Source organism: Pongo abelii, chromosome 19, assembly GCF_028885655.2.
Source record: "Pongo abelii isolate AG06213 chromosome 19, NHGRI_mPonAbe1-v2.0_pri, whole genome shotgun sequence".
NCBI lineage: Eukaryota > Metazoa > Chordata > Mammalia > Primates > Hominidae > Pongo > Pongo abelii.
The window spans coordinates 90,166,344-90,190,443 of record NC_072004.2 but is presented as its reverse complement, the minus strand read 5'-3'; the positions used below and the strand labels follow the sequence as shown (position 1 = coordinate 90,190,443).

At 56.3% G+C, this 24,100-nt stretch overlaps 2 protein-coding genes across 4 annotated transcripts in view; both read right to left on the bottom strand.

The window, feature by feature from the left end:
• Positions 1-91: 91 nt before the first annotated feature.
• Positions 92-20,803, bottom strand: NHERF1 (NHERF family PDZ scaffold protein 1). Its single transcript, XM_002827804.6, has 6 exons — positions 20,089-20,803; positions 7,255-7,416; positions 5,915-6,068; positions 2,484-2,524; positions 1,212-1,301; positions 92-979 (listed from the first exon to the last, which is right to left on the bottom strand). The coding sequence occupies exons 1-6, from the start codon at positions 20,527-20,529 to the stop codon at positions 791-793; spliced, it is 1,077 nt and encodes a 358-aa protein (XP_002827850.6). The 5' UTR covers positions 20,530-20,803; the 3' UTR covers positions 92-790.
• A 1,228-nt stretch (positions 20,804-22,031) lies between these two features.
• Positions 22,032-24,100, bottom strand: part of RAB37 (RAB37, member RAS oncogene family) — an 81,987-nt gene continuing 79,918 nt past the window's right edge. For all 3 annotated transcript variants that reach the window (XM_024234617.3, XM_024234619.3, XM_024234618.3), the window contains one exon: positions 22,032-24,057. In XM_024234617.3, coding sequence (XP_024090385.1) covers positions 23,952-24,057 — 106 coding nt within the window. In that variant the 3' untranslated portion in view covers positions 22,032-23,951. The remainder of the gene's footprint in view (positions 24,058-24,100) is intronic.

Below are 24,100 nucleotides of genomic sequence, written 5' to 3'. Positions count from 1 at the left end.
ACCACCTTGGCTTACCATTTCTCACTTTCTACCTATAAGGGGTCCAAGGCCAGAGGACAAAACTTCCAAGGAACACACGGAGGCTGGAGGGTTTGAGGAACCAGCTGAATTTCTGAAAGTGTTTCCTTACAATGGTGGTACCTGGCTCAGGGATGGGCAGGGGTAGCCAAACCCCCCCCGTGCTGCCCAGTTCGCCGAGGGTGGGAGTAGGAACAAAAGTTTAAGGCTGAGGCCACTGCCATGCCCTGGATGCAACAACCAGGAAAATCATGTTAATCAAGGAAACAAAAATTCCTCTAGACTCTGCAATACTGCACTCTTAAGAACAAAAATCAAATGAAAACAAGGTGTGTCTGCCACAGCTCTCGGGATAACGGATGCCCTGTCCACTGAGAGCGGCAGTTCTGCAGTCAGAGTTCTTTGATCAGCCCTGGACCCAGTTATCACATGGGGGAGGAAGGGAGGGTGCCCTCTCGCCTGGTCCCACGATCCTGGCGTGGTACAGGTTCCAGCGATGTCCCAGGCAGGGTGGCAAAGGGACACCCGGTAGGATGAGGCACTCAGTGAGGAGAAGGGAGGCAGAGTCTCCTTTCTAATTGTGGGAGGACGGGAACACCTTCACCTTCCCTAAGGTAAGGGAAGAACATAGTTCTCTAGAAAAATCATTTGTCAAGAAAGGGGATGTGGGTGCTGATTTGTACGTTGATTCAGGGGAGTAATTGGGGAGAAGGAAAAAGGTGGGGTGGAATGCTGGCTCGGCCCTGCCAGTCACTGGGTGGCAGCAGGGTGCTCAGAGGTTGCTGAAGAGTTCGTTTTTCTTGCTCCAGTCCATCTGCGGGGCCCGTTTGCTGCTGCGCTTCTGGTGGGCCCTCTCTTTGGCCATGGCCAGGGAGATGTTGAAGTCCAGGATGGGGTCGGAGGAGGAGGTAGACGAGGGCGCTGTGGAGTCCTGTTTTGGGGGGCTGTCTTGGGAATTCAGCTGTAAAGAGAAGTGGGGGCAGGAAGTTGGGAGTCAGTCCTTCATTAGGCTCCCTGGTCCTCAGCCTCGGTGAGGTGGCTCCCTTGGGGCTGTGCCCAGGGAAGCCAGGTCACAAGAACAGAATGCGGCTCAGCATGTGACCTCAAAGGCAGGCTGGTGTGCCAGGAACAAGTGGGGCCTGGGAATCGGCTTCCTGTAACCCAGTTGCCACCCCCCCGCATGGCTGGCCTACCTCCTCGCTGGTGTCACTGGAGGCGGATCTCACCAGGGCTGGCCTGGGGCTCTCCAAGGCTGCCTCTGCCAGGGCTTCACGACTGTTCTCCTGGCAGAGAGGAGAGGGTTGTGGGTTGTCAGAGGATGGGGTGAGGGGGTCCTGAGGAGGGAGGGAGCTCCTCGGGAAGTAGGGGCCTCAGACTGAGAAGAGGTAGCACTGATGCCCTGGCCACCCACCCCTGGTTCCCACCTCCTGAGCCTGCTGGGGCTCCTTTTTACATTCCTTCGAGGATCAGAGGGTAGGCTGGTTCTGCTCAGGCTGGAGGGATGGGATGGGAAGAGACCATCATGGGATTAACTGAACTGCTCCCTCTCCCTAGGCCACTCCAATGTGGCTTTTAGGTACTGACTCGCCTTTTGGGCCAGTGGCCAGGGAGGGGCTTCTTGGAATGTGGGGACACTGGGGACCTCTCTGCTTGGCACGGGGAACCCATGTGGTGCTCACTGAATTTCCTGTGGTCCACCTGACTGTTTGCCAGGATTTGACCCCAGGAATCCTGAAACCCTAACCCTGAAGCAGCAAAGGAGGGCCTTGAAGGAAGAAGGTGGATGGAAAGTTCTAGATCCAAAGATGAAGTGAAAGAAGGTTGAGGCCTGGGTCCAGCCCTTTCACCTCCCCCTTGCCAAGTACCCTGGCAGGAGCTCCTAGGGAAGGGGAACCTTTGAGCAGACCCTGCAGAGTTCCTGCTCTGTGGCCTGACTGAGTCGGCCTGTCCCAGAGCGAAGGCTTTGGCTGGGGCGTCAGCTTGGCACCCAGCCCCTTCCTGGGTTCCTCCATGGCTTCAGCTGGCGCCTAGCCCCACCATCTCTTCCCCAGCCTCACCCCCTTTCCCTTCTGCCCAGGGAAGAGGGGAGGAGGGGCTTTGTTCTTCCAACCCAGACTGGAAGTAGCAGGGGCCCGGCTGCCCGCGGCCAGACACTGAAGCTCTGTTCTTGGGGGGAAGAATGGCCCCTTCTGTATGGTGGGGAGTTGGAGGCGGGGGCTTGTCACCCAGGATGGCGGGCTGCAGAGGGGCCCAGCCAGCCCGCTCCCTCCTGACAGCGTTGGCCCCAGGCAGAGGCCAAGAGGGTTCTGGCAGTTCTATAGCTTGGAGCTGAAGAAGGAGCTGGAACTGGGGACCCTGGGGTTTTGGCCTTAGTCAGATGGCTATCCTACCAACCACAGCACCTTCTGATCTGTCTCCCGCACCCCAAAGATTGAAATCCAGAGAGACAGGGGACCCGCCCTTACCTTCTGTATCTCCCCATTGGTGAAGGGCACAGGCAGGGGACCTAGGTGAAGGACAGAGCAGAGATGAGTCCAGAACGGGGATGGAATAGAGCGTGGAGAGGAGGTGGGAGTTGGGTTTGGGCAGATTATTAGATCTTGTTCCCTGGGCCAACATCTCAGACTTTTTTGACTACCACCCACCATGAGTACATTTGCCTTGTTATTTATTAAAAAAAAATTTTTTTTTTTTGTAGAGATGGGGCCTTGCCATGTCGTGCAGGCTGATCTCAAACTCCTAGCCCCAAGCAATCCTCCCGCCTTGGCCTCCCAAAGTGTTGGGATTACAGGTGTGAGCAAATGTCTGGCCTACGTTTGCCATTTGGATGACTCAGCACACACAAAGATTTTGTGTGATAAAAGTTTCACAAAGCAACACCCTTACTACAGTGTTCTTTGATATTTTTAATTTCATTTCATTAAAGAAAACAAAAAAATTTCTGGGCCAGGCGTAGTGGCTCACACCAGTAATCCCAGCACTTTGGGAGGCCGAGGCAGCTGGATCACTTGAGGTCAGGAGTTTGAGACCAGCCTGGCCAACATGGTGAAACCCTGTCTCTACTAAAAAAGACAAAAAGAAAATTAGCCGGGCATGGTGGCACACGCCTGTAATCCTAGCTACTTGGGAGGCTGAGGCAGGAAAATTGTTTGAACCCAGAAGGTGGAGGCTGCAGTGAGCCGAGATCGCGCCACTACACTCCAGTCTGGGCAACACAGCAAGACTCTGGCAAACAAAAACAAAAACAAAAACAAAAACCAAAACCAAAAAACCTGCTGATCTCTGTCTACTAAATTGATCTTATGAGGCACTGATGGGTCACAAGGTGTTTAAAAAATGTATTGTCCCAGATGGGGATGAAATTCCAGGATGGCTGCCTAATTCCTACCTGGGAACTCCTACATGGGAAGCTTGTTAAAGTACAGATTCCTGGACCTTGGCAGCACAGATTCTGGTTTAGTGGGCAGGCCTAGGAATCAATATTTTCCAAACGCTTCCCAGGTGATGATGATGTCACCGAAATTGGAACCACACCCCAGGCTACAGTTAGTACCCAACTCAACTGAAAGAGAAAATAGTCCGGGCTCGGTGGCTCATGCCTGGGACCCCAGCACTTTGGGAGACTGTGGCAGGAGGATCACCTGAGGTCAGGAGTTCAAGACTAGCCTGGCCAACATGGTGAAACCCTATCCCTACTAAAAATACAAAAATTAGCTGGGCATGATGGCAGGCACCTGTAATCCCAGCTACTCAGGAGGCTGAGGCAGGAGAATTGCTTGAACCCAGGAAGCGGAGGTTGTAGTGAGCCGAGATTGTGCCATTGCACTCTAGCCTGGGCGAGAGAGAGAGAGACTGTGTCTGGAAAAAAAAAAAAGGCCAGGTGTGGTGGCTGACACCTGTAATCACAGTACTTTGGGAGGCCGAGGTGGGCGGATCACAAGGTCAAGAGATGGAGACCATCCTGGCCAACATAGTGAAACCCCATCTTTACTAAAAATATAAAAATTTGCTGGGCGTGGTGGCGCGTGCCTGTAGTCCCAGCTACTCGGGAGACTGAGGCAGGAGAATCACTTGAACCTAGGAGGCAGGTGTTGCAGTGAGCCGAGATCACACCACTACACTCCAGCCTGGGCAACAGTGCAGGACTCCGTCTCAAAAAAAAAAAGAAAATAATCCCAACTCCTATTTGCCAATCAGGAAATGAGGGGGGATGAGAAGGCTCAAGGGGTGTGTCCTGGGTATCCCCTCCCCCAGCCAGTGGGAAACCTGGAGGGGTCAGAGGGAGAGAAGACAGGTCTGGGGTCACCTTCACTGGGCTCACTCAGAGTAAGGGTCCCACATGGCTTCAGGGGTGGCTGTTCCATCTCCAGGGACCGGTCAGCGTTGGGCTTCTGAACTCTTAGCTTAAAACTTCTGGTTATCTTTTCCCTGTCCCAAGTCCAGGACACAGCCAGAGATACCTGACTCTCATCTTCTCCTCCCTTTTGACACCCACAGCCTTCCCTGGGCAAGGACAGGCTGCTGGGACACAGGGACACTCACTGTCCCCTCCCCATCACCTCACAGTGGTCAGGGTGAAACCCTGGCAGCCGGAGAGGGGGGCATTCCTCCCTACGGAAAGGGTGAGGATGCCATCCTGGAGGGACTGCGGGGAGGGGACTGTCCCCAGGCCTCTCCCTCTTCAGGTCCTTTGGCCAGAGGCTGCAGCCCCTCTAGCCCGAGAGACAGGCAGAAGAGGGAGGAACGTCTGAGGGGGCCAATTACCTGCAGGGTGAAGGGGTGGGGGAAGCAGGGGGACAGTATCCCAGGAGCTGAGTGGAATCCAGATTCCAGCTGTGTCTCCCTCGTATCAGATCCCTAGGAGGAAGGCTGGGGCTTCTCTGGGCCTTAGTCTCCCCCTCAGTGGAGAAGGGGATTATCTGAGTTACCTGGTTTCCATGAACTTGGGAGATAAGGGTAAGGCGGTACCCCACCCCCCATGCCCAGAGCCAGCTAGGGACTTCCAGGGGCCATCCCCAATTCTAGGAGCCTCAGGCCTTGGATAGTGCCAGAAGGGGACAGGGCCTCCCCAGTGGGCCCTTGCAGCTGGGGATGGGAGTCTGCAGCAGGACCTTTGTGTGGATCCCCTTTTACACATACGACCTTGAGTCTCTAGGAGGCCCCACCCACTGCAAAGTCCCAAGAGGTTCCACCCTCAGTATGGCCCAGTGAGCACCCCTGCCCGCTCCAGGGAGCCATCTTCCCAGGGAGAAAGTCCAGACCAAGGAGCAGAGCGTGCTTAACCCCTCCCTGCCCTGGTGCAGCAGCCCTGCCCTGTTTGGCTCGGGCCTGGGCAGGGGGAGGCGCCAGGCTTGGCAGGGTGATGGTGGGGGATGGGGAGGGCAGGGGCCCAGGGGTTGAAGGAGGACCCACTACTCTCTAGAGCCAGCAAGGCTGAGTTTCCAAGACAACCTGAGAGGAGGGAGGGGGAAGCACTGGGCCCCTGTCACTGGACTCTGATCTGACCAAGCAAAGGCTGGAGGCCTCCCTGGAGTTAACCCTTTGCTCACATTGACACTGCCCTGAAAGTCTGCTGGTGGGGACAGGACCGGGGGCTTGGGCCTCCTTTGGGGCTGCAGCTTTGGCCGGGAATCAGAAGATCTGTCCATCTCTCTCACCGACCTCATCCCAGCTGACCCCGTCACAAGCCGTCCTCAGAAACCCACTGCCACTCCCTACACTAGGCCCCCGCTCCCCCAGCCCACACCTCCGGGCCTCCCATGAAGGAGAAGGAGGGAGCACCCACGTTGGGAAGCTGCCCACCCCTTGCCTGGGACCCAGCAGTCTTAGCCCTGGCTCACATCCCTGACTTGGGGGCCTCCAGCCCCAGGACGGCCAGTGGCCCCACCCGGCTTACCATTCAGGTGCTCCTGAGATGGCGTCACTCTGCATTTCTTGAAGAACTCGTCGGTTTCCCTGTCCACCACCAGCAGCTTGGTCTCGTCCCCGCCAGCCCTGATGGCGGACACCACGTCCCCATGCTGCTTCCCCTCCATGCAGACCCCATTCACCTGCAGGGTGGGGTTGGGGAGGCGTTATGGGCACGGGCCTTGGTTCTGGGGCAGGTAAGTGGAGGAGGGCTGGGGGCAGGGGTGGCCACCTTGGTTCTCAGCCAGTTTGCAGTTCACAACTTGGGGATACTGACCCCCACCATTTCTGCAGAGTTCTGCACTAGGCTGGGGGTCCTCCCATTGACAGTCAGCTGGGGAGGCAGGATACATGGGAAGGGCCAACGAAAATATCCAGACGAGACTAAACAAACACAGCTGGGAGAGATGGGATGGGTGCGAGCTGGGAGGCCGGGGTGGGGCCCAGCCTGGGTAAGGACTTGCTGTCCGACTTCCCTCTCTGGGCCTTGGTTTTCTCATGTGTAAAATGAGAAGTCTTGGGAGAGCTGATCTCTAGCTCTAAGGTTCTAAGACTGTGATTCTGGGACCTGCCTGAGCATTTGGTTCACGTTTCCTCTCCCAGGAGCACAGCACCAGAGCACTGAATGCGCGAGTCTAAAAGCCTAACTCGGGGCCGGGTGAGGTGGCTCACGCCTGGAATCCCAGCACTTTGGGAGGCCGAGGCGGGCGGATCACTTGAGGTCAGGAGTTTGAGACCAGCCTGGCCAACACGGTGAAACCCTGTCTGTACTAACAATGCAAACATTAGCCAGGCGTGGTGGCGGGCACCTGTAATCCCAGCTACTCAGAAGGCTGAGGCAGGAGAATCGCTTGAACCCAGGAGGCGGAGGTTGCAGTGAGCTGGGATTGTGCCACTGCACTCCCCCAGCCTGGGCAGCAAAGCGAGACTCCATTTCAAAAAAAAAAAAAAAATAATAATAATAACGAAATAAAGGCCTAACTTGGGAGAGGGGTTTTGTTACTGCCACCCCACTCTGTGTGCCTGGCAGCAGGGAAGCTCTGGAGAGGGCCCCAGACATCTCCCTGATCGATGGGTGAATCACAGGCTGCCCAGTGTATCTGCTTGGCAAGGAGGAGTCCAGGGGAGAGTGGAGGTAAGAAAGGAGTCCGTCAGTCAGTCCATCTGTCCTTCCATCTATCCATCCACCACCCTTCCTCCCATCCACCCATCCATCCAGCAGCTCCAGGTTGGCTATGCCCGTGGGCTAATCAAGCCCATGATGGTATGATGGCTGCTGATCTGCAGGGGGTGGGGGCAGTCAGCTAGGAAGAGAGCAAGAAGCATCACCTCCACAATGCGATCCTGGGCCCGGAGCCCTGAAGCTTCAGCCGGGGAGTCTGGGTCCACTGACCGGATGAACTGGCCTGGCTTGGACTTGTCGCTGTGCAGGTTGAAGCCATAGCCACTGGGGCCCTTCTTCATGGTACAGAGCCGAGGCCGAAGCTCGCGCTGTGGGGACAAGGGAGGGTCCATGGCTATTCCACAGTGCCCCAGGTTCTGCCTTCCCTGTCCCCTGCCTGTCCCCATCTCCCCAACCAAGGAAGGTTTGGGAGGATGCAAATTTGCTTAGATCCCCGCACAGCAATTTGAGAGGGTTCTGGCCCAGGACTCAAAAGACTTGTGTGGATACCCAGCACCGCAGCAAACTGCTTAGGTGACGTGGGTAAAACACTGCTCTGTCCAACCCTCAGTTTCCTCTTCTGGCAAATGAGGGGTAGGACCAGGTTAGCTCTCACATGCCTGTTCCTTGTGACAGTCTAAGGTGAATCACATGCTGTGCTGATTGGGCCTCTATCCCTTCCCATTGGTGGCTCAGTCTGGCCCTCTTGGAGAGGGGGCAGAGGGTGGCACCCCTGTCAGCCTGGCTGGGGATCTGAGGCATATGACTGAGGACCCCCAGCCCCTTTGCACCCCGTTCTCTGCAGCAGGGGAGGAAGAGGCAGGTGTTTACTGAAAGCTGGTCAGTGTGTTTACAGTAAAGCCTTCCTCCATATATGCGAACTCTCTCTCACCCCCACCAAGCCAAATGGCCCAGCCAAAAGGGAGCCAGAAGGAGCAGATAACCAAAAACCTATTGTGCGGCACAGCAAGGGGACCTGGACAAGATGTGGCCATCCTCAGGCATGCCAGGACCTCCTCCCTCGACACCGCTGCCCGAGGGCAGAGGTGGCAACGGAAGCACAGAGACCCCAGAAACAGAGGAGCCTGAATGGGGAGGGGACTGGGAAAAGCAGGGCTGGGCTAAAGGGAGCCCAGTGTGGCTGTGGCCTGGAGGGTGTGACCTACTAAAAGGGCACACGCAGATTTCAAGTGCTTCGACTCAGCTGAAAACAGTTTCCAACATGCTTGGTCCAAAGTAAGCAGCTCAGCTTAGGAGCTGCAGGCCTGGACACACAGTATGATGGAGGGAATATGGGTGTGGGCGGCCGAAGCCTGTGCCCAAGGACTACGCCTGAGTCCCTGTCCCTCTCCCCCTCCTCCAGGCCTGGTGCAGGGCCACTGGCTGCTGTCCAGCCTGCTGGCCCTGTGTTATCACTCAGCACATCAGACAATGAGCAGTGGATAGTCAAGGCTCTGAGCCAGGTTCCAGCTCCCGTTTAGGAGCTGTGTGACCTGGGGCAGGTCATTTATGGATCATTCTGACTGCCATCTGCCTCCCAGGGTTGCTGAGGCCCAATGAGGTCATTGACTTAGACACTTTCTAACTGTAAAAAATCCCTGTGCACACCCAGACTTTCCCATTGTTGTGAATACTAATGAATAGTCATAGGAAGCTGGGAGTGAGATTCTGGTGGGGTGGGGGTGTGTGTGCCAGGCTGCTCTGAAACCCAAATCCCCAGCTGGGAGTGGAGAGGGCCGAGAGGGGTGGGAAGGCGCGCCCAGGAGGGCTTATGGGCCTCTGTCCCAACTTGCCAGCCCCAGGAGGCTGCCACCATCTGCAGTAGACTCAATCCCCAGCCTTTTGATCTCTGGGGGTGGCTAGAGGATGACTTTGCATTCCTTTAAAGGCTTGGGCAGGTCTTTCTTGCCTGGGTTTTCATACCCAAATCCAGGTTTGAGGGCCCCTCACCCCAACAACAAAGACGGTTAAGTGAGTGGTAAAAAAGTGAGTGGCTCACAAAGGCTCAGGAACCCTGAATGAAGCTCCTTTTGCCTTGTTCTCCCTGGCCCACCCCCTGCCTCACTGCAGGGCCCACTCCCAGCTAGTTCGGCTGTCCCCTGCCCCAGGCTCACCCCCAGCACTCCCACAGCCCTACGGGATCTTGTTCCGGGAGTAAGTGAGGCTCTTCTCCCCTAGAGCTAATCCCTTCACAAAGCTCCCAGCCAGGCCCTCCCCCGGGCCGCCTAGGTGAGCAGAAACAAGTCTGACCAGTTGCCGTCACCAGGACAGGCGCAGCTTTCTGCTTCAGCCAGACACCCTGAGAAAGTGGGGAGGGTGAAATCTCAGGACAGGCAGGGGGCAGCTCTAGTGACCTCCTCCAACCTCCCTCCACAGTCCCCGTGCTCCCAAAAACCTTCCCATAACAACCTGGCTGGGGCTTGTCAGCTGTTTTTGAGATGGGGAAACTGAGGCTCAGAGATGTGGGGCCCACTGCCTGACATCACACAGCCAGAACTCCAACCCTGGTCTCTGACTTGGAACCTGTCCTCCTTCCACCACACTGCAGGGTGCTCCTTAAGGATCCAAGTCCAGAATGGGGCAACCCACTGGGAGGTGAGGTCCCAACAGGAGTCAGGCAGTGGAGGGCAAACAGGGGCTCTCTCCAGGGCATCGGCTGCAGCCTCTGCTGGAGGTGGGCTGGGAGCTGAAGAAACCACAACCTACCACAGCCTTCCTTCCGGGTGCTCAGGGCCTTTCGCAGCTGGAGCTACAGCCTGAGCTGGGGCATGAAGCCTGGTGTGGGTGACAGGGCAGGGGCATGGCTGGACTGGGGGCAGGTGGCTCTGGGTGCTCCCCCGGCTGGCAGGGCAGGGCTGTGCTAGCTGCCTTTGGGATGCCCATCGTCTGGCCCTGGTCTCTGTGCTGTGGGCTTCCCTTACTGATCTTCAGCCCAGTGCCCCTCGCCTAGTGACATATGGTGCCAAAGCTCCGGGGCCTGCTTTGAGCCTTGCTCCGCTCTGCCAGCACCAAGTCGTGCAGTTCAAGGGGAAACGGGGGACCCAGCCTGAGGTGCCCTGTTTCCTTCCCCTGCACTGGGACCTGCTCCACTGTTCTGTCTAGATGTGGCTCTGTGGCGGCTCCAGCACCTGACGGGGTGGCTGGACAAGGAGATGGGAAGCCCCCGGTAGACCCCACCAGCATTTAGACAGCTCCAATGCACCTGCAGAGCCTCCTTCTCAAGTCCCAAGTCCCTAGAGACTCCCTCCCCTCACATGGGAAGGGGGGTTCCCACTCTCCAGGGAGACCAGCCTTGTTCCTCCTCACCCCTCCCTAGCAGGAGCCTCCCAGCTGTCTCCAGGAGGTGTCAGTGCCAGTTGCTGAGTCAGCCCATCAAGCCAGCCCATCCCAGCCTGGGTGGAGGCTGGGGCTGGCAGGGGAGTCCCTTGGGGCAGCCCTCCTGGGGATCTGTAGGGCCTGGCCTGTGGTCTCCAGGCCCAGCACTGAGAGGAGAAGATGGGGAAGTGTGGGGTACCTGGCCGAGCTCAGCCACCATTGCTCTTGGACCCTCACCGCCAAGCTGGGGCAGGGCTGGGTTCTGCCTCTGGGGAAAGGGGCTAAATGGGAGTGACGTCCAGGCATGTTGGGCTTGGTGTGTGGCCCCCAGGAGCTTAGGAGGAGCCAGCTACAGAGGGGCCCAAAGCATGGTGAGAGGAAGAGACTCAAAAGGAACATAGCCCCGTGAGTTCCAGAGGGCAAAGTGGGACCTCCAGTGACGATGACAGCCTGGGAGACCCAAGTTCAAGACAAAATCAGGATCTGCTCAGAGAGGAGACTGGCAGAGAGCCAGAATCGACAGGAGGGAACATGAGGCCACGGCAGCCGATGGGCAGCACAGCTGGGCCGGGGTGACCCAGGGCTGGACAGGCTGGAGACTCTCACTTTCACACAATGCTGGCTGGCTTTCCAGAAAAGACCCTGCCGGGAGAGCTGCCCCCACACCCTTCTCCCGGGGCCTCCTCCACCCTCAGGCTGCCTCCCTTCATCTGTCCTTTCCCCCAGGGAGCTTCACCCCGCCCCAAGTGGCCGCCCCATCACCTCCACCCACGCAGTCCAGGGAGTGGATGGCGGGCACGGAATTCAATAGGCGCCACCAGCAGTCACCTGGAAAGCTGGGGAAAGTCGATACCCTAATCCCAGTGACCGTCTCTGGGGAACAGGCCCAGGGCCGCTCCCTGCTCCTCCTTCCTCCCTTCAGGGAAGGCTGTGGAAGCCTGGGGGCCAACGCCCCATTGGGCCCAGCCCCTCCCTGGCTGATGCCATGGTGATGGGCCCTACAGAAACAGCCCAGCCTGCTTCCTTCGAGCCAGGCAGCTCAGGACCCCAGAGGAAAGGGGCTGGAGGAGTAGGAAGACCACTTGGGTGTCCAGGGGAACAACAGAGGTAACCCCACCTCTCAAGACTGCCCGTCCCCCAGCCCAGGGCTCTTTATGCAAAGAAGACCAGTGCCCCATGCCCAATACAGGAAAATCAGCCCCAACAAGAGGATGGAAGGGGGCAGGACGGCGGGGGCAGGAAGGAGCCCTGGCTGTTCTCAGGGGCTGGGGTGTGTATGTCAGGAGTATGTTGGGTGTAAGAGCCATGTTTGCTCTGAGAGACAGCTCAGTTTGTTCCCCAGATTCTAGAGACAGGGCTGGGCCTGGTGCCGGCTCTTCAAGGAAGCCAGGATGGAGACAGCTGGCCCTGCCTGGAGTGCTGTGTGACAGGCAGCCTGGGGGCACCGGGAAGTGACCAGGGGCTCCAGGCACTCAGCCAGTGTCCACACCTCTAGGCAGAAGGTCTTCTCTTTACCCTAGGTGAGGTACAGGGGGCTTGGCTGTCACTGGCCCCCTGCCTAGTGGCCCTGATGTCACGTCATTTTACCCCACGGGACCCCCTTCCACCCTCCACATCCCTCCAGGTCTGTGCGGGCGGCAGGGGAATGCTGGATGCGTCCATTTAAAAAAAATATCACTCACTGCTCCTAGCCCTTGATCTCCTCCTTCCTATTTCTCAGTGGGAAAGAGCTTTCCCTGGAGTCTGCTAGGGTGGGACAGGAGGGAGACATACACTAAAGTGAGGGCTGCTGGTCTGACAGACACCCCCAGGACTCAGAGGTCTGAAACAGGTTCTCCTTCTGGCTAGTAACCTCTTCTCCCTGTGCCAGCCATGGAGACCCACGGGGGCAGGAGGGGGCAGAGTCTGGCTCAGGTCTCTGCAGGGCTGGGCAAGCCTGGGATGGAGCAGGCTGGTACCTGGGCTGCAGCCCGGCTGGACACCATCCAGGGCTGGCCGCCCCATGCCTTCCCTTCTGCATCCCTCCTCATCCCTCACCCTCCTCCCAGAAGTCTCTGGATTTAACTCCCAGGGGTTGTCCCAAGGGGCTATTAACCTTCAAGGAGCTTGTGAAATTGGGGCTCAACACTGAAGTAACAAATAGCAGCTGCTATTTACTGAACACCTACTATGTGTTAGGCACAGAGCTCTTTACGTGTGTTTTCTTCTTAAGAGCCAATTATAGTCCTAAAAGGAAGGTATTATTGCCAGCATTTCACAGAAAAGGAAACTCAGCTTCAAAAAGCTGGAGTCAATTGCTCAAGTACACATGGCTGATGGGCGAAGGCAGGATTTGAGCTCAGATCCAGAGCAGCACTGTCCAGTAGATATATAATGCCAGCCACGTGTGGAATGTAAGATTTTCTAATCATCACATTTGAAAAAGGAAAAATAGGCCGAGTGCAGTGGCTCACACCTGTAATCCCAGCACTTTGGGAGGCCAAGGCAGGTGGATCACCTGAGGTCGGGAGTTCAAGACCAGCATGGCCAACACAATGAAACCCTGTCTCAACTAAAAATATGAAAATTAGACATATGTGGTGGTGCACACCTGTGGTCCCAGCTACTCCAGAGGCTGAGGCACGAGAACTGCTTGAACCCAGGAGGCGGAGGTTGCAGTGAGCCGAGATCACACCACTGCACTCCAGCCTGGGTGACAGAGCAAGGCTCTGTATCAAAAAAAAAAAAGAAAAAAGAAAGAAAGAAAAGAAAAATAGGCCAGGTATGGTGGCTCATGCCTGTAATCCCAGCATTTTGGGAGGACGAGGCAAGTAGATCACTTGAGGACAGGAGTTTGAGACCAGCCTGGTCAACATGGTGAAACCCTATCTCTACTAAAAAAGAAAAATACAAAAATCAGCTGGGCGTGGTGGTGCACAGCTACTCGGGAGGCTGAGGCAGGAGAATCGCTTGAACCTGGGAAGTGGAGGTTGCAGTGAGCCGAGATCACACCACTGCACTCCAGCCTGGGCAACAGAGCGAGACTCTGCCTCCAAAAAAAAAAAAAATAACAGGAAAAATAATAGAATTTAATATTTTATTTAACATAATGTACCCAAAATATTATCATTTCAATGTGTAATCCATTTTTAACAATTGAGCTATTGTACATCATTTTATTTGTACTATGGCTTTAAAATCTGGTGTGCATTTTGCACGCACAGCACATCTGCATGTGGACCAGCACATCTCGAGTGCCTGGGAGCCTCACGAAGCTGGTGGCTGCTGCCCGGACAGCACAGACCTGTGCTGCCTGAGACTGCCCCAAACACACTCCTCTAAATACTCCCGGCCATTGCTGTTCCCCTGATCTTAGCACAGGGAGAGGCTGCAGCCTGTCTCAGAGAATTCAGAGCTCTCAGCACCTAGCAGTGAGTGGGACTTGAACCTGGCCAGCATTCTCTGTGTGTTGCCACACCACCCCGAGGTGACCTGGACCTCAGGGAATCTGTAACTCTTGTCCTTTTCTAGGGCCTTAGGGACCTAAACATTGCCTAGGAGTCTGGGGACATGGTGAGTTGTCCTACCATGAGGGCAAGGCTTCGGTCAACAGTGAAGACCACCCTTGAGGGGGGCTCTCTGTGCAGGTTCTGGGGAGTGAGGGCGGGGGTAGATACTTGGTTACCAGATTCCAGATCGACCTATCACATCACGTGAGAAGGGATGGGGACAGGAGCCTACCCCTTATGGGCTGAGGCACTGCAAGGATGCCCTGCTAGGGACAGGAGCACCTGGAAGCCCTGGACCCTTACAGGAAGCCAGTTCAAGTAGCCTGAATTTGTATCGCTGTGATGGTCCAGCTGTGGCTCAGAATATGATGGGCAGAAACACCTGGCAGAGTCAGGCATCAAGCACAGCCTACTCACGTGGCCAAATGGCTGTGTGGGCATTGGAGTCGGAGGGCTGGGTTCCAAGACACACCCCTGCGCTGTGTGGGAGGAGCCGCTAGCTCAGAGTCCTGGGACCCTCCACGGCCACTTTAACTGATCAAGCCTCAGCCTCCATAGGCAGAGAATGGGGCCAATATCTGCCTCACTGGTGGTCATGTGGATTAAATGAGACACGCAAGGTTAGTACTTAGCACACTGCTAGACACAAATAGTACCTATCATGTATTGAACACTTACTGTCAACCTACAAAATGGAGAAAACAATAGCTAATTTGTCTGGGGGACAACGAAATGCATATCGGCTGGGCGCGGTAGCTCATGTCTATAATCCCAGGACTTTGGGAGGCTGAGGCAGGTGGATTACCTGAGGTCAGGAGTTTGAAACCAGCCTGGCCAACGTGGTGAAACCCCATCTCTACTAAAAATACAAAAATTAGCAGGGTGTTGTGGCAGGTGCCACCCAGCCTGGCCAGTGTGGTGAAAACCAGCCTGGCCAACGTGGTGAAACTCCATCTCTACTAAAAATACAAAAATTAGCAGGGTGTGGTGGCAGGTGTTTGTAATCCCAGCTACACGGATGGCTGAGGCAGGACAATTGCTTAAACCTGGGAGACGGAGGTTGCAGTGAGCTGAGATCACACCACTGCACTCCAGCCTGGGCGACAGAGCAAGACTGTCTCAGGAAAAAAAAAAAAAAAAAGGAAAAGAAATGCACGTCAACATCTTTATGTCATAGGTAGAGTGCCTAAAGGCACTTTACAAACCTGTTTCCTTCCAGGTAGGGCCACTCTATCTTAGAGCAACGAAAACAGAGGAACATTTCTTACTGGGGTTTCTCCCTATAAAGAGTCCTGCAGCACCAAGACCTCGGCTGAGCTTCTTTCTTTTTTTTTTATTTTGGAGATGAGTCCCACTCTGCTGCTCAGGCTGGAGTGCAGTGGTGCGATCTTGGCTCACTGAAACCTCCAACCTCCCAGGTTCAAGCCATTCTCCTGCCTCAGTCTCCCGAGTAGCTGGGATTACAGGCACCTGCCACCATGCCTGGCTAATTTTTGTATTTTTAGTAGAGATGGGGTTTCACCATCTTGGCCAGGCTGGTCTTGAACTCCTGACCTCAACTCCTGACCTCAACTGATCCGCCCGCCTTGGCCTCCCAAAGTGCTGGGATTACAGGTGTGAGCCACCGTGCCCGGCCTGAGTTTCTTATTAATTCCCCACCCCACTTTCCCAGGGAACATTGAGATGGGACATCTGGGAAAGGGGAGAAGGACCCCATCTAGACATATGGAGTTCCTTGAGAAGGAAGCCCCCATTCACCCCCTTCCCCCGTTTTTTTGGTAGAGACGAGGTCTCACTATGTTGCCCAGGCTGGTCTCAAACACCTGGGCTCAAGCGACCCTCCCGCCTTAGCCTCCCAGAGTGATGGGATTACAGGCACAAGTCACTGCGCCCGGCCTGGAAGCCCCCCTCTATCTCCAAGAGAATCATCTCCAGAATTACTGAGTTAACAGGAGCTTGAAGGTAAGAACCAGGGGCTACACTGTTTTGCCAGCAAAGAAAGAGATCCCAACACACAAACAATCACATACCCTGTCCATTTCAAATCCAAACACCCAGCAGCTCAAGCTCTGTTCTGCCCTATCAGAGCTCCAACTTGGTTGGTGTAAAACGGCCTGCCCGCCCTGGGAAAGAGGTTGATGGCCCTCCAGCTAACTGTGCCCCACCACCCACCTTGTTCCCTGGGGTGCCTGCACTCTCTGACTCTGGGATCAGGGTCAGGGCTGGCAGGAAACACCCCAAGCTGGGCATTTCATTTACAAACCTGTCATGCCACCAAATCTTCCCAATAACCCTGCAGGCAGTGCCTTTCACAGAGGTGGAGGCTGAGGGTTGCAGGGAAAAATGAACTCCCAGGATCCCAGAACCAGCACACGGCAGAGCTGGGATTTAAACACTGATCTGGCTGACCCCAAAGCCTGGACTTTTGGCTTTCTAGTTTTCAAATGGAAGCTGCTAGCAGGCAAGAAAGAAGAGTGGGTAGGTTCTATCTGGAATTCCAATCTCTGGGTGGGGCGGGATGAGCTGAATGAGGACAAAGGTCCCTGACTGTTGTTATATATTCATTCATTAATTCAAAAACTGTTTTTGAGAGCCTCCCTACCGTGTGCCAAGGACAGCACTGGGGATAGAAACACAAATAGGCCACAGTTGATGCCCTTGGGCTTACCATGTAGTGGATGGTACATCATCACAAACAGATGATTAAAATATTGTGTGTTTAGAGCGATAAAAGATGTAAGGACAAAGAGGAGGCGGAGGCCAAGGCTGGCAGATCACCTGAGCCCAGGAGTTCAAGACCAGCCTGGGCAACACGGTGAAACTCCATCTCTACAAAGAATTTAAAAATTAGCTGGGAATAGTGGTGCATGCCTGTAGTCCCAGCTACTAGGGAGAATGAGGTGGGAGGATCGCTTGAGCCCTGGAGGTCGAGGCTGCAGCGAGGTGAGGTTATGTCACCACTCCAGCCTGGGTGGAATCTGTCTCAAAAAAAAAAAGTGAAGGAAAGGAAATGCTATCTCTGCCTACTGGATTAAGGACAGGCTCCCTGGGAGGGGACGGAAGTGTCAGGGTGTGAAAGCTTAGAGGCTAGAGGGGAATTCGGACCCTGGATGTGGTTTGGGGGGTAGGGAGGCAGTGGTGAGAATAGGCTGCCAGATGGAGAAGGGCCATGGAACAGCATATAACTCTTAAAAAAAAAAAAAAAAAAAAAAGAAAAAACTTAATAGAGACAGGGTCTTGTCATGTTGTCCAGGCTGGTCTCAAACTCCTTGGCTCAGGTGATCCTCCCACTTTGGCCTCCCAAAGTGCTGGGATTACAGGTGTGAGCCACCACACCTGGCCACAACATGTCATTCTTAACCCACAGTGACCATCGATCAGGCACTGACTGTGTGCCAGGCTTGGCCACAGTGGCACTTGCCCAACTAGGCAGGCTGACCCAGCTCTAGCTGCCCCATGATAGGTGTGCAATGATCACTATGAAATATGTATTCATTCCAATACCAACTGTAAAGGCTGGCTGAGCCTGGACTCAGTGCCAGGCACTGAGCTACCTGCTTTACACACAGCCTCATGCAATTCTGAGGTAGCTGCCATCACCCCCAACTTACACAAGAGGAAATGGAGGCTTACAGAGGTGAGGTAACTTGGCTTCGCACAGCCTGGCTAGTACAGCTGAGCTGGCTCGGCTCTGCCTGGCCGGCACTCTGAACCCAGACTCAAGGGTTTAGGCCTCATCCTGTGACTGGTGGTGAATGGGGGAGGAGGGCTTTAAGCAGGGGAACAGCAGGGCAGGTCTTGCTGCTCCTCTCTCCCCATGGGGCAGGCGAGGAAGGCCATCCACAAAGCAAAGCCGGTAGGCAGAGCTGGAGAGCCACTTCCACCTCCTTAGGCCTAGACTCCCCAGCAGGGATGGCCAGTGTTACAGGCACCCCTCAGCCTCTGCCCTGAGTGGTTCTGGACACAGCTGGTCTTCCCAGCCAGAGGCCACCCAGCCAACCACTCTCTGCGCCACACTTTTCCACTGAGATCGTCACTTAGTAAGCGGAGGGCTAATGAAGATAAGGGAACAGCCCCACCTTGCACACAAATTCAGACTAAAACGAATTGGCAAACCTCCATTTGATGCTTTATGTAGGAAAGGGGTGTGTTTTAGAAAAACGAACTGTTACAATGTCTGTTAACATTTTTTGTAATAACCACATGGGCGTCTGTATGCTCAACACACAGGATTGAGAGGAGAGGATTTTCTGCTAGAGGGACTCAATGGTGTTGACTAGGAGTCAGTTTAAAGGAGCTGGGATTCAAACGCCAGGGATGAAGGAGTGCAGTTCAGTATTTAGTAAGGGGCTCAAGTGCTTCACGTCATTTCTACAATTCTAGAGAAGGCAGGCATCGTATTACCCAATGCCTCCATCTCACAGATGGGAGAACCAGAGCTCAGAAGTCCTGGGACTTGGCTGGTGATGGTGTCCCCAGGATTTGCTGGTGGCTCTCCTCTCATCTCCTGGCCTAGCAAAGTACACACAAATGTAGGTGTCCCTCCAAAACATGCAGGAATCTGATTCTGTGCTCACCCAGGAAGCCCAAAGCCGCTGCCTTTGCGCACGTGTGCTATGCCAGGCCTCCACGTTCGCCTCCCAGGCCCTCTGGCACCCAGCAGCATAACCAAAAGGGCAAAGGGAGGAGCTGAACGAGACTGCAACTTGTGGGGGGTGGGGGTGGGTGGGTATTTGTGTGGGTGCCAAAGTCCAAAAAAAAAAAAAAAAGAATGTCAAATCGATCGATGGACTCAGCACAAAGTTCACACTGGATTTCTGCCTGGGGCTGGAGATCATCGGCCCCAACTCCCTGGCGTCAACCCCCTTGCTCCGGGTGCTCAGATCCCTTCCCCCTCCCCTTGCCAATGCCAGCTTGGCAGGGGCAGGAAGTGGGAGCCTGGTGGCCCTGGCATTCCCAGCACCCAGCTCTGGCTGGACAGGGCTTCTGGTGACCTCACTTCCACCAAACCAGTTGATCCTCTAGGGCTTTGCCTTCTACCTTAATGCCGAACTGTGCCCTTTCTCTGTCCAGGAGGATCCTCGTAGCCCCACGGACACTCCCATCAGACACTGTCACGAGGGAGAGCTGGTGCAAGCTGAAGGGGCCCTGGGAGGCTCACGCCCTGCCCTACACAATGCACCACTCCACTCTCTGGGACAGGAGGCTCAGCACAACTCCTGTTTTGCCAGCTGTCCCTCTTGCAGCTGATCCAAACTGGGATCCCATGGGCAAACACCAAACATGGGCAAAAAGCAACCGGTCTGCTGGCTGTGTGGGTACCACAGTGACCGTGGCAAGGCCAGGGCAAGACCACCGGCTCACCGTGAGCTCCGCTGGCGCACACAGGGCGGTGAGCCCCAGGAGCTCTCCCCCCTCCCCATGGCCATCTTTTTCTTCTTCCAAGGTCTTTCCCCTCCCCTCCCAGATACTGTTCTAGGCGCTTACTCTTCACATTCCTGAGAATCGTAAATCCTCTGAGGTGGCAGAACCACCACTCCGAGATGCCTTGGCTCCTCCTCCCCGCCAGGCAACCCCCACACCGCCCTGAGATGGTGGGGCTTCTTCTCCCTTAGAAGTCACACAGGACTCCGGGAGGATGAAGTCCAGCAGGACTGAAGTTCAGGACACACACCGGCGGGCTGCGGAGAGGGCCTCCTCGCGCCGGGGCTCCGCACAGGAGGAGTAATGCTATTCCTCTAGCTTTTGAAGTGGGAGTGGCGGGCGAAGCTGGCACCTCTGGGGCGGAGAGCCCTTTCTCCCCGGCCCATCTGCGGATTGGGGTGAACGAGAAGAGGGCACCAGGGGAGGAGCAGGATTGGGGGATTCCGAGGAACGGGAGCAGACACCCACAGACCCGAGGGAAGGGGGCTGGGCTCCTCTGCGCCGCCCTCCCAAAGGCCAGGGAACAAGAGGTGCAGGCGGCAAAGGCGCTCAGGCTCCCAGCACAGCCTGGGAAGGAGAGGAGGTCGCGGCACGCAGCCCCAGGCCTGCCTAGGATGTGCCAGGGCGCCTGGTCGGGGCGGAAGCGGTCTCCCCCTCGCACCTCGAGTTTCAGAAAAACGACGGCGGGCGCGGGGCTGGACGGCCGGGTCACCTGGGTCTCTCCGGATCCTCCTCCCACTCCATTCCAGCCTGCGCGGCCCGGGCCCCGCTTACCTGCTCCGGGTGGCTCTTGTCGGCCTCGCGAGGCTCATTTTCGTTGCCAGCCCCCTGCGCCTCGGCGGCAGCCGGCGGCTCGGCCTGCCCCGGCGCTTCCTGGGCGCGCAGCAGCTCCTCTCGGACCTGGACGCCGAGCTTCTGCAGCTGCTCGTCCGTCTCGGGGTCGACCACCAGCAGGCGCACGGCGTTGAGTGCGGCGCGGATGCGGCTCACCACCTGCTGGTGGGTCTCTTTCTCCACGTTTTCGCCGTTCACCTCCACCAGCCGGTCCCCCGCCAGCAGCCCCGCCTTCTCGGCCGGCGAGCCGGGCTCCACCAGCCGGATGTACTGGCCCAACTTGCCCTTCTCCCCGTGCAAGTGGAAGCCGTAGCCGTTCGGACCCTTCTCCAGGCAGCAGAGCCGGGGCAGGGGTGCCCCGGCCGCTGCGTCCGCGCTCATCTCGCCCTGCGACGGGTCAGCGGCGCGACTTGGGGTTCCGATGGGGACGGGACGGGACGGCCCAGCCCTTCTTCCGGTCCAGCGAACCGGGAGCGCAGCAGAGAAGCCCTGAGCCACCGGACGGGCCAAGCAAGCAGGTGTCCCAGGAACCGTCGGCCGCCGCGAGCCGCGAGGAGTCCAGAGAGGAGCACGGACCAATCCCCGCCCCGCTCGGCGTCTGAGCGCCCCAGAGTCCGCCCCGGCTCCTTACCCCGGGGGCGTGGCCGCGCTGAGGGTGGGGACCTCCGCGGGCCAATAGGGGGCTGCAGGCCTGGGCGCTCCGGCCGGGTGAACGGCGTCGGCCAATGGGAACGCGCGGGGCGGGGCCTGCGCTCGGCGCGGCGCCCCGCGGCGGGCGAAGACTAGCGCTCAGGAAGTGGAAGTGTTTGTTACCGAGCTGCCGGCGCTGGGGTGGCAGGGGCGGGGCTCGCCGAGTTCCCGGTTCTGGGCGGGTGGGCCCGCCGGCTCCGGCCTGGTTTCCCCTATCTGTGGCGGGGAGTGAGTAGAACCGGCCCTCGGGTAAAGGACCCTAACTTTTTTTTTTTGAGACGGAGTCTCGCTCTGTCGCCCAGGCTGAAGTGCCGTGGCGCGATCTCGGATCGCAACCTCCGCCTCCCGGGTTCAAGCGATTCCCCTGCCTCAGCCTCCCGAGTAGCTGGGATTACAGGCGCGCACCACCACGCCGGGCTAATTTTTGTATTTTTAGTAGAGACGAAATTTCGCCATGTTGGCCAGGATGGTTTCAAACTCCTGACCTCAGGTGATCCGCCCTGGGATTACAGACGTGAGCCACCGCACCTGGCCAACGTTTTAACAGCCTTTAGCCAAAGCCTGGGTGCAGGTCCAGTTGAGAGGGAGCGGCTGTTGCCGGGGCAACTGCTCCCGTTCGGGGCAGCGAGGGCCGGTCAGTCTCCAGAATTAAGACGGAGGGCCTCCTCGGACCCTACAGAGTTGTTTGAATAACATTTTTCCGTTTGTGGGAACCCTAACCCTAATCCACTTTGTGCTGTCCCAGGACTTGCATAGAGGAGTGCAGGTTCTGATCCCTGCTGGGAAGGTGAGGGCTCTGCGGAGAGCCTGGGACCTCAAGGGGCAGCCCACTGAAGACAGGCCACCTAGGGCAATGGCGTGGGCTTTGGCGGCAGCGTTTGGCTGGGGAGGTGGGGTGGGGAGAGGCAGGACAGACTCAGGTAATCAACCTCTGGGTACACGCCACAGGGAAAGGAGTCTTGGTTTTTTTTTTTTTTTTCAACAGAAAAATGATTAGGACTGTAAAGCCTTCTAGCTCCCTCTTGCCAAAAAGAGGCTGGTCACAGAGGCGGGAGACAGTCTGTTAAGCGGGGTGCTGACCATCTGAGGACAGACACTGAGGAAGGAGGATGGAATGATTTTGGCAGTGAATGACAATTCCTTCAACAAGACCCCCCTCCCACACTCACTTCAAAGAAACAGTGGACAGGATGTGCTTTCCAAAATACTGCAGTTTAATTCTGAAAAACTCAGATGCAAGAGGCCCAGAGCTGTCTACGGGATTGGATCTCCTGCAACCTGCCTTGGGCCCCAGAAGAGACTGGCAATGTCAGCCTCCTCCCTGCTGTGCCTGAGAGAGGCCACGGAGAACTTCCTTATCGGGCCCAAACTGGAGCCGCTGACTGCTCAGAGCAAGATTTCTGCCTTGAAAGCAAATGCAGTAGCCTTAGAAATGTGCAGCGCATACTATTTCCTCCCCGCTCCCCCACCAGGCCTGCAGAGCTGCAGTAAAGGTGCCTGCAGGTCATGACGTCATGTTTCCTGTCCACTTCCCGTGGCAGGGATCAGAGCTTTGGGAGATATGTGACCAAGGAGGCCACATGGACTTGCTACCCCTCTCTCTACCCCAGACATACCCACATGACCTTGTTTTACTCATATTGCATTGGTTTCACTTGGAAATGGGGGACCTCCCACCCCCTAACCTGACTCAGTAGGAGGGGAGGTAAAGCAGTTTAGGCCCTGGTATCTGTTTGAGAAGTTAAAGGAAAGGCAATGGGTGGTTAGGGAGGAGGCAGAGCTTGGGGTCAAAGGGATACGTGTCGGGGGAGGTTTGCTTAATCTTGTCTCCCACCAGCTCCAGGAGCCAGGGATTTCTCTTTTTTTTCACAACACATTCCAAACCTAGGAAAGGGATTTCTCCTTATCTGGCTCTTAACCCAGGAGAGCTAAACACTTCAGCTGCTTGAAGAAATCACCTGTGGAGCTGCATGCCTGCCAAAGGATTGGGATAAGTCACATCTAGCCTGGGTGTGGTGCCTTCTGCCTGTCATCCCAGTACTTTGGGAGGCCGAGGCTGGCAGGTCGCTTGAGCTCAGGAATTCAAGACCAGCCTGGGCAACATGGCAAAACCCTGTGTCTACAAAAAATACAAAAATTAGCCAGGTATGGTGGTGCACGCCTGTAGTCCCAGCTACTTGGGGGGCGAGGTGTGAGGATCGCTTGAGCCCCAGGGGGTGGAGGTTGTAGCTAGCAGAGATTGCACTACTGCACCCCAGCCTGGGCGACAGAGCGAGACTCCATCTCAAAAAAATAAAAAAACAAAACTCTTTTCCTAGTTCTGACCTGAGGTTTTTAGGTGCACAGGCAGGAAGCTAGGTAAGCCAGGGATTCAGTGGGGAGGGGCTCCCCCAGGATCTGAAGTCCAGAGAACAGGAGCCTGGAACCAATATTTCCAGGTGCCCCAATGTGCTTGTGTGCTGGAGAAAAGGGGCATGCCTCCAGGGGGGTGTTAGTAAGGCCAGAGATAGCCAGCTAGACCCTACTCTCTGTCCCTTGTCCTCCCCCTCCCATCTCCGAATCTCTTATCTTCCCTGAGGCTTTGGTCTCCCTCACAGCACAAGGGCCCACTTATTTGGGAGATGGGGCGAAGATAAGCTCCTGGAGAGCAGGAGACAGTGAAGGTTGGGGTCACCTGAGCCTCTGTCCAGCTGAACTGAGGGTGCGATGGAGTCATTACCTGCCCTCACCCCCAAAGTGCATCTGTGTCCCCTGGGGCTGAGCTGGAGCAACACCACCTTTGTTATGCTTGGGAGGGAGGGCCAGCCCCCCAAGTCCTAGAAAGCAAAAGGGCCACTAGGTCCCAGCCTCGGTATTTTGGGGATCCGGGTGCCTTTTTTGGTATTGAATTATGAACTATTAAAATAAAAGCTAAGTGTTTTACCCTCCCAGTGGATGCGGGGAGACTGCAGGAACTCAAGTAGGAGCTGGAGTATAGCTCCCTGCTAGGAAGGGGCTGTGCAGTGAGTCTTCCATCTTTCTCCCCATTGGCTCAGCTGCTCGGAATAAGCCAGGCCTGGGGGGGACGGCTGCATCCTGTATGCCTCCAGAGCCTCCTCTCTGCCCCCTGGGATTCACACGAAGGAGCAGCAGCTGGAGCGCTTCTTCTGGGACTCTACATAGTCTCGGATCTGGAAGCTGGGCTCATCCGCCCGATGCCCGGCCCGGTATTTCAGTTCCCTTGAAGAAGAGACAATGGGCTGGGCTGGGCTGGGCTGGGCTG